Source organism: Bos taurus, chromosome 4, assembly GCF_002263795.3.
Source record: "Bos taurus isolate L1 Dominette 01449 registration number 42190680 breed Hereford chromosome 4, ARS-UCD2.0, whole genome shotgun sequence".
Taxonomy (NCBI): domain Eukaryota; kingdom Metazoa; phylum Chordata; class Mammalia; order Artiodactyla; family Bovidae; genus Bos; species Bos taurus.
Genome location: NC_037331.1, coordinates 98,788,756 through 98,798,429, shown reverse-complemented (window position 1 = coordinate 98,798,429; position 9,674 = coordinate 98,788,756). Strand labels below are relative to the sequence as shown.

Here is a 9,674-nt window from a genome sequence, read left to right as displayed (position 1 = left end):
TTATTTTTGTAATCATAGGGGCTCCTAGCCAGAGTTTAAAAATTGCTTTCTGTGCTCACATGACCAGCTGGAAATTCCGATTTGGGGTTAAGCTCGGTTAAGTCAGTAGACAGCTACCTAGTAATATTGCTGAATCCTTCACGGTTCTTCTTCCCCTCCCTGTCCTTCCTGCAAGGGACTTCTTAGAACTGCTGCATTTCTTTTCCCCCTTTTTATTTTCTTTAAAGTCAAACCCTAGAAAGAGGTGATGTGATCTAATGAAAAGAAGAACAGAAACACTGGGATCAGGGAGCTGTGCTGCAGGTTAGCAAATTATTTAACATCTCTGAGCATCAGTTTCTCATCTATAGAATGGAAACAATACCTACTTTGCATGGCTGTTGTAGAAATTGGAGATTATGCATCAAGGTTCTTAGTACAGTACTGGGCATACAGTAATGATAACTGTTATTATTAAAAGCAGGATTTCTGAATGTCTTCATAGCCTTCATAGTAATGCCTTCAAGGCAGAGACAAAATTAATTCTTTTGTACTAGTATAAACCAGTCATGAAAATTGAACACTGGTGAATGAAGTGACAGAGAATAGGAGAGATAGAAGTATACATTTAAAATTTTTATTTAAAGTTAGAATGCACACAGTTTTTAGAGTCAAGAGTTTGTTAAGCTGTTACGGAAACCAGCAGTCCCACATTATCCCTTTCTTCTCCAGGGTTAGCACCTCACCTATTTTACCTGATTCTCTAGGTATTTGCGTTTACATTTACATTCAGTTCTTCTTGCGTTTACATACATTCAGTATGTAACATGCTTGTAATGCTATGACTTGGTTCTTCAGTTTCAAGCATAATTTTTATACATGCTTTCTTCCTCCTCACTCCTGTTCCATAAGTACAAGTCCTCATTCCCTCTTTCAAGTTGGTCATTATTTGTCTAAACTGATACTTACTGTCTACAGTATTATAACTATGTAAATACCATATATCAATAATCTCAGATATGCAAATGACACCACCCTTATGGTAGAAAGTGAAGAACAACTATAGAGCCTCTTGATGAAAGTGAAAGAGGAGAATAAAAAAGTTGGCTTAAAATTCAACATTCAGAAAACTAAGATCATGGCATCTGGTCCCATCACTTCATGGCAAATAGATGGGGAAACAGTGGAAACAGTGACAGATTTTATTTTGGGGGGCTCCAAAATCACTGCAGACAGTGACTGCAGCCATGAAATTAAAAGACGCTTGCTCCTTGGAAGAAAAGTTATGACCAACCTAGACAGCATATTAAAAAGCAGAGGCATTACTTTGCCAACAAAGGTCCATCTAGTCAAAGCTGTGGTTTTCCAGTGGTCATGTATGGATGTGAGAGTTGGACTATAAAGAAAGCTGAGCACCAAAGAATTGATGCTTTTGAACTGTGGTGTTGGAGAAGACTCGAGAGTCCCTTGACTGCAAGATCAAACAAGTCCATCCTAAAGGAAATCAGTCCTGAGTATTCATTGGAAGGACTGATGTTGAAGCTGAAACTCCAGTACTTTGGCCACCTGATGCGAAGAACTGACTTCTTGGAAAAGACCCCAATGCTGGGAAAGATTGAAGGCAGGAGCGGAAGGGGACGACAGAGGATGAGATGGTTGGATGGCATCACCGACTCAATGGACATGAGTTTGGATAAACTGTGGGAGGTGGTGATGGACAGGGAGGCCTGGTGTGCTGCAGTCCATGGGGTCGCAAAGAGTCGGACATGACTGAACAACTGAACTGAACTGAAATACCATGTATAGTAGCTGAGCCAGGTGGAAAATGATGATTTCCTTTGTTTTCCTGCATGAATGTTTATCTTATTCCTCAGGCGCTGCTCGCCTGAAGTCTCTGTCTGCTCCCTTGGTTTTCTGTGTGTTCTATTCTAACCCAACCCTGAAGTCTGCACGGTATTTTTCTCTTTTCAAGGAATTTATATGCATGGTGTCTGATCTTCTCCCAGGATAATCTCCCCCAGTGCCTTGCAGCCTGCTCCAGTCTGGACTGATACCCAGCTGTCATCCTGCCATTTCATTTCACCACCACCATCTTGGGGTTTACTGCCTCTGTCCAATGTTGGATCACATATTTCCTGCATCAAAGGCTTTTTTCAATCTATTCTTTATCTACTCTTAAATTTGATCAAATATAGAAGAATATAGAATTTTAGGTTAAAAATAATTTGCCTTTAAAGTCTTGTTCCATTCCATCTAGCTTTCACTAAAGTTGAGAAGGTTAAAGCCATCCTGTTTTCTGGCTTCCAAAATGGCCTCCTGTCCTAATCTCATCCTTATAGCTTTGTCTTGTAAGATGACATTGTTATTTTAGTAGGTTTTTGAGAAGGAGCAAAATTAAATATGTGTCCAGTTTGCTAGTTTTTACTGAAAGTCTAATTTTTTTTCTTTTAAACCCTAGGAGGGCGCTCTCTGGCTCTCTTTCACTGGTTTGCTCTGGCGACACAATGGCCTTCTGAGCTTGTTGCTTTATCAAACTCCTGTGTGTGCTGTGCTTAGTCACTCAGTCGTGTCCGACTCTCTGTGACCCCATGGACTGTAACCCGCCAGGCTTCTCTGTCCATGGGATTCTCCAGGCAGGAATACTGGAGTCGGTAGCCATGCCCTCCTCCAGGGGATCTTGCCTACCCAGGGATTCTTTACCGTCTGAGCCACCAGGGAAGCCCCACAATACTGGAGTGGGTAGCCTATCCCTTCTCCTGGGATCTTCTGAATTCAAGAATCGAGCCCAGGTCTTCAGCACTGCAGGTGGATTGAGCCACCAGGGAAGCCCAATCAAGCTCCTAGGCTCCCCTTAACTGCTAACCACCCACATCTCCATTGTTTTTGACAGCATCCTTAGAAACTTCTCCACATTCCATCTCAAACAAACCAGTGTGCAGGGGGAACTCCAGAGCTCTCAGCCTTGGTCACACTGCACAGAGTGGCATTTGCCTCACTCTCCACTGGGGTGAAGGGCCAAGTGGGTTGTGGTTTAAGTGCCATGAACTCTCACTGCCCTTACTGAGATTCAGTAGACTTTTTAAAATAAATGTTTCTTCACTTGTTATGTGTTGTTGGGACAGTTTCTTTTTAGAGAAATATTTATTTGGCTCTGCTGGGTCTTAGTAGCGGCACGCGAGATCTTTAGTTGTGCTGTGGTGTGGGATCTAGTTCCTTGACCTGGGATTGAATCCTGCCCCCTGCACTGGGACTGTGGAGCCTTAGCCATTGGACCACTAGGGAAGTCCCTTACAATGATTTCTAAAGACTTGTTTGTTTTTTTAAAACCAGTTTTGGTATTCTCACTGGGGAGTGGATGGAGGGTCTTCTCAGGTTGTAGTTCTAGAACTGGATTTGTGCCCCTTTATTATTTTTTAAAGGGAAATTTTTTAACTGCAAAAAATCTAAAGACTTTTAGATAGCAAAGAATATCATGAACAAATCTGAAATGATAAATTGCAGAAAATTACAAAATAAGAAATAGTGGTTGTAAATTAATAAAAGTACTGATAGGTTTAACTGGAGATGTCTTTGTGGTTGTTTAGGTTTTTGTTTTCTTGAAGCTGAAAAACCAGTAACAATTTATTGAGGTAAATATTAAGCTACTTATATAGACTTCTAATAGATACATATATTGTAATAGTCTTTTGTCCCCCCTCTGTTTCAAATATCTCCATCTAGTTTTGTAAAACATTGATGATGGTTTAATTAAGAGTAAAAATACAATACTTATATCTTCTAATTCTAGGGGGCTTCAGTTCAGTTCAGTTTAGTCGCTCAGTCCTGTCCGACTCTTTGTGACCCCATGAATCGCAGCACGCCAGGCCTCCCTGTCCATCACCAGCTCCTGGAGTTCACTCAGACTCACGTCCATCGAGTTGGTGATGCCATCCAACCATCTCATCCTCTGTCGTCCCCTTCTCCTGCCCTCAATCTTTCCCAGCATCAGAGTCTTTTCAAATGAGTCAGCTCTTCGCATCAGGTGGCCAAAGTATTGGAGTTTCAGCTTCAACATCAGTCCTTCCAAAGTTTGCAAATGAGTCAGCTCTTCGCATCAGGTGGCCAAAGTATTGGAGTTTCAGCTTCAACATCAGTCCTTCCAAAGAACACCTAGGACTTATCTCCTTTAGGATGGACTGGTCGGATCTCCTTGCTGTCCAAGGGACTCTCAAGAATCTTCTCCAACACCACAGTTCAAAAGCATCAATTCTACAGTGCTCAGCTTTCTTTATAGAGTCTTCTCCAACACCACAGTTCAAAAGCATCAATTCTTCGGTGCTCAGCTTTCTTTATAGTCCAACTCTCACATCCATACATGACCACTGGAAAAACCATAGCCTTGACTAGACGGACCTTTGTTGGCAAAGTAATGCGTCTGCTTTTTAATATGCTGTCTAGGTTGGTCATAACTGTTGGCTTCTTACTAAAAAATATATCACAGAAGCACCCACTGAAGGAAAACCCAAGGGACTTTGCTTCAAGTAGTCAGAGAACACCATCAGAGTGCTGCTCCAGGAGCAGCTGGACAGCTAGTTCTGTGGCCGTCTGAAGGCCCTCTGTGGCTCCAAAGGCACAGATGCCAGACCTCTGGCTGTTAGGATGCCATGGACCACACTGTCTGCTTCTTCCCCTGTGGAGTAAGTATATCTAAAACAAACAAGTGCTTGGCATGCACGCTAGACCATTGGTGAGGCAGGGCAAGGGAGGCCTAGTTGTATAAAACGTTACACGCTTTGTTCTGTTCACTGTTGCACACATAGAAAGTGATATTTGTCCTGTGGGTCAGGGAAAATGTAAAAGGCTGACAGCAGTCAGAACCCACAGCTCTGGCTACTCTGGGCCCCACCTGGTGTTGCACAAAACCAGAGAACAGAGTGGTGTCGCGCTGTAACCTGTTCTCTGAACACAGGCACGTCAGGGCACAGTGGTGAGACGTGCCGGAGTAGAGGACGCACGAGCCACATTCCTACGTGAGGCTTCTTCTCCAGATTTGGAATTCCCTTCTGTAGCCTTGAAGTCTGATCCTGCCTACAGAGGCTTCCGGGATCTCTCTTCTCTGTAGGCCCTCTTGAGCCTGTGTTGGTCAGTGCAGAGGAGCCGGGTCAGAGAAATGAGGGCCTCCCCCAGGGTGTTTCCTCACTAATCTGGAGTTCGGTTAGAACTCGGGAGAAATCAAGAGGAACTGTTGACGTCTTCACCTTTTGTGTCATTTCAGTGGACCTTGTCGTAGTTCAGTCCGGATGTTCTCAGATGGGATGACTCTGCCCCAGGTGCCTGCCCTCAGGTGGCCCATCGGCACAGAGTCATCTTCAGAAGTGTTGTTACCGCTGCTGAGGGAGTGCGTCATTCTATCAGTGAACTGTGCCATCTTTTATTTCTTTAAACAGAACTTTACTCTCTTGGTATCTCTCTAGCAGACTCAGACCCAGAGTCTCTCTTGTCCATCACGGAGGACTCTTCCATGAACAGTTCTCTCCTCACAGACTTTTCCCAAAGAAGAAAGGATAGAACAATCTGCAGAGACTGTTCGGGGAATCCTGGAGGGGCCTCTAGGATTTGGGTCAGTGGTCCACCTAGGAATGTGGAGAACAGAGGCTCTTACCAGGCTTGGAGGTGAGGGGTGAAGATGGCCAAATGCTTGATGAAGTGATAGTTGTTTCTTTGTTTATAGTTTATTAATTTGAAAGACAAGTTGCCAACTAGGAGTTCCTACCCTGTTTCTGAAAGTAGAGAGTTCGGCTGTGGTAGTGTAGAAGGAGATGTTCCTATGAAAAAACAGTGACAAGAAAACCCCTTTTATGTGCAGAAAGGGTGCTCAGCTTTCTGGGATAAAGGTGAAATACAACTTTTTTGGTGATAATGGGCAGATCATTCTTATCTTAAAAGCCTAATTATAAAAGAACAATTTAATGGTATCAGGATGAAAGCCCTAGAGTTAGTGTATATCTTTGTTTCCTATTATAAAGCCCTTCTGCCAAGGTCAGTAGCATCAGTGCCAAGTCAGAAACCCAGGCTCTACCAGGCATCACTGTTGCCTTGTGTGGGGAACCAAAGATGGTACAGAATCTGGGTCACGTCTGCAGAGAGGATGGGGTCACAGCTCATACTCAGCCCACCTATCACAGTGGCCTTCATTTGAAAAGTTTTTTCTTTTTTGCCGGACATGGGAAATTCAGGTTTGCCAATACCACACTTGTCTTTTTTTATGGAGCACTCCATCCTTGCTCAAGGGCCGTGCTCATCTTCTCTGTATCATTCCAGTTTTAGTATATGTGCTGCTAAAGCGAGCACCACACTGTCTTGATTAATGCTCTTTTATAGATTATAAGTCTTGGAGTCAAATAGCATCAGTCCTGTCACTTCTTCTGCCCTTTCGATGTTGTGTTGGACATTCTGAATCTTTAATCTTTCTATATAAACTGTAGAATCAAGTTGGTTGATAATTTGCTAGAATTTTGATTGGAATTTTGTTGAATCTGTAGTTCAAGTTGAAAAGAGCTGACATTTTAATGGTAGTGAGTCTTCCTATCCATGTATACATGGAATATTTCTCCATTTATTTACTCTTTGATTTCTTTCATCAGAATTTTGCAGTATTCCTTATGTAAATCTTGAACAGTTTTGATTTATACCCAAGTATTCGAATCTTTGGTGCTGATGTAAATGGTGTTGTGTTTTTAATTTCAAACTCTAGTATTCATTGTTGGTGTATAAGATGGTGACTTTTGTATATTAACTTTGTATCTTGTAATCTTGCTATAATTGCTTATTACTTCCAGCAGGTTGTTTTTCGTTGATTCTTTGGAATTTTCTACATAGATAACCATATATTCTATCAACAAATACAGTTTTATTTCTTCCTTATATTTTCTTATCTTATTGAATTACCTAGTGCTTCCAGTATGATGTTGAAAGGGAGAGCAGACACCTTTGCCTTTTATCTTAACAGGGAAGTATCTAGTTTCATCATTAAATACAATGTGAGCTATAGATTTTTTGGTAGATATTTTTTAATCAAATTGAGTAAATTTCTCTCCACTCTTAATTTGCTGAGTGTTTCTATTCATGAATGGGTGTGGGATTTTGTTCTTTTTCTGTATATATTGATGTTATATAATTTTTCTTCCTTATTCTGTTGTTGTGAGGGATTATATCAATAACTGAATACTGAATCAGGCTTGCATACCTAGATTTTATAAAGTCTACTTGACTGTGGTATATAGTTCTTTTTATACATCATTGGCTTCTATTTTCTAATGCTTTGTTGAGGATTTTTGCTTCTATGTTCACAGAAGATATTGGTCTGTAATTTTCTTTTCTTGTAATATGTTTGTCTGGTTTTAGCATTAGGGTAATGCTGGTCCCATAGATTATGTTATGAAGTAGTCTTTTTGCTTCTATCTTCTGGAAGAGATTGTAGGGAACTGGTATAATTTCTTCCTTAAATTTTTGGTAGAATCATCAGTGAACTTGTCTGGGCCTGGTGATTTCTCTTTTGGCAGGTTATTATTTATTGATTTTATTTCTTTAATTCATATAGGCCTCTTTAAATTGTCTATTTCTTTTTGTGTGAATTTTGACAAATTGTGTCTTCCAAGGAATTAGCCCATTCCATCTAGGTTATCGCATTTCTGGGTCAAGAGTTGTCCATAATATTCCTTAATTATCTTTTTCATTTCTATGGGATCAATGTTAGTGGCCCCTCTTTTGTTTCTGATGTTAGTAACTTGTGTCTTTTTTCTTAGTTAACATGGCTAGAAGTTTGTAAATTTTATTGACAATGGAATTCAGTGCTGAAAAGAAATGAGTTATCAAGCCATGAAAAGACATGATAGAACTTACATGAATATTACTAAGTGAAAGATGCCAATCTGAAAAGGCTACATACTTTATGATTCCAATTATATGATATTCTGGAAAAGGCAAAACTAGGGAGGCAATAAAAAGATCAGTGGTTGCCAGGGTTTGAGTGGGAGAGAGGGATGAATAGGCAGAGCATCGAGAACTTTTAGGGCAGTGAAACTCGTTTGTATGATACTATAATGGTAGATACATTTCATTATACATTTGTCCAAACCCATAGAACATATAACACCAAGAGCAAACCCTGATGTAAACTATGGACTTTGGATGATAATGAGGTATCAGTGTAGGTTCATCAGTTGTAACAAATGAATAATTCTGGTGGGATGGTGATAATAGAAGTCTACCTTCTGATTAGTATTGCTGTGAACCTAAAACTTCTCTAAAAAATAAAGTCTATTAAAACCAAAACCAGAACATAACAGTTACTCTTTTAATACCCCAATGAGCTCTCCTTGAACCCTCTTTGGCCATTGGAAATATTGTTGAGAGTACCTTCCCCAACCTCAGATCTTCCTAGTTGCGTTTTGCTCCTGGGACCTAATGAAGCTTGTGGCCTGTAACTAGCTCTCCTGATTCTCAGTGGCTTTATCCTGTAGTGGCCACCACTGGTGACCTGCAACTCCAGGCAGATTGACTCTCTTCTCACTTATCTCATCCATCTTTATTTGCCCGATATACCTGTTTCTCTGCAGTAAGTCACTAATGGTTTCTAGCACACTGCAAGATAGAAGTTAAAGAAACAATGTTTGTTGACTGATTCATTAAAGTGCCTAGTAGGAACATTAAGAGCAGTACATGTCATCCTTGCCTTGAGGTCTTGGTCTTTTAGTGTTGTGTGAATAAATCATTTCAGAAGAAATCAAAAGTTCAGACTTTATCCTGACAAAAATTAAATATCTGAGTGAGTTTTCATTTTCTATATTTTTCTGGACTTCTTTTTAACTCTGAAAGATGTCCCCTCTGAAGAAGACAGGCCATCTGAAATTTGTAGTTTAGTACATGCACATGGACAGGCGGGAGGGGGCAGGGATGGAGGGGCCAGGAGGGCTTTCCTTTGGCTTTCTTTTCTTTTTCTTTTTACTGTGTTAGCATATGTTGTCTCTCATCCACAGTTTTCAGAGCAGCATAAAGCTGGATTATGTGTCCCTCTGCAACTTCAGGTGAAAGGCGGGCTGTCCATGCTTCTTTTTGGGCTGCTCTCCCTTAGTTTTAGTTGGATGGGGGGCTGTCTGCATAGTGCCTTGCTGGCTGGATCCTTCAGCTTGCAGACTCTTGTCTGCATCCTTCTCAGAACTTGAGGGAGTCATCTCCCATTTGCTGCTGGCAGCTTTCATGTCTTTAGTCTTTGTGGCCTTGACTCGAGAATATTTTCTCCTCTTCTTGGGCCCTCCAAGAGGCAGCGAACTTTCAGATGATTTCCAGTCCAGAGGCTGGAGCCATTTTGAAGTGCTTACTATAAGAGTCCTTTGGCTTATCAAAGGGAGATTTCTGGGTGGTGTCCAAGATGTGCTGCATTTCCTTATGTTTATGTTAGAAGATGGCTTTTGTCTAGGAAAGAAATGAAATATGTGAGCTTCTGTTCAATATGTACCCTAAGTATTTGTAGTCCTTAGGTACTGTCATAGTATAAATCTTTTTTTTTTTTTCTCCTTTGCTGAGTTCATTCTCCTTTAAGACTCTTACCTTTATTTCTATGAGAATGATCTAACTTCACTTCTGGTCATGATTTTAAAGCACTATTCAAACCTTGTATTTTTAAATGCCCTGAGGATATGTTTATTTGGATACCT

The 9,674-nt window shown here is 40.9% G+C and overlaps 1 protein-coding gene, 1 long non-coding RNA gene and 1 other non-coding gene across 9 annotated transcripts in view; 1 reads left to right on the top strand and 2 right to left on the bottom strand.

Moving 5' to 3' along the window:
• The window catches only part of LOC104972216 (uncharacterized), an 84,335-nt gene that overhangs the window by 447 nt on the left and 74,214 nt on the right, over window positions 1-9,674 (top strand). The gene's annotated exons all lie outside the window — the stretch shown is intronic.
• AGBL3 (AGBL carboxypeptidase 3) overlaps window positions 601-9,674 on the bottom strand; it is a 108,495-nt gene continuing 99,421 nt past the window's right edge. For 6 of the 7 annotated variants that reach the window (XM_059885617.1, XM_024990721.2, XM_024990720.2 and 3 more), the window contains one exon: window positions 601-9,432. In XM_059885617.1, coding sequence (XP_059741600.1) covers window positions 9,021-9,432 — 412 coding nt within the window. In that variant the 3' untranslated portion in view covers window positions 601-9,020. The remainder of the gene's footprint in view (window positions 9,433-9,674) is intronic. The other variant, NM_001354722.1, reaches the window with a different exon arrangement.
• LOC112446537 (U6 spliceosomal RNA) lies at window positions 6,203-6,309 on the bottom strand. Its single transcript, XR_003034540.1, has one exon. It is a non-coding gene; the product is annotated as a U6 spliceosomal RNA (small nuclear RNA).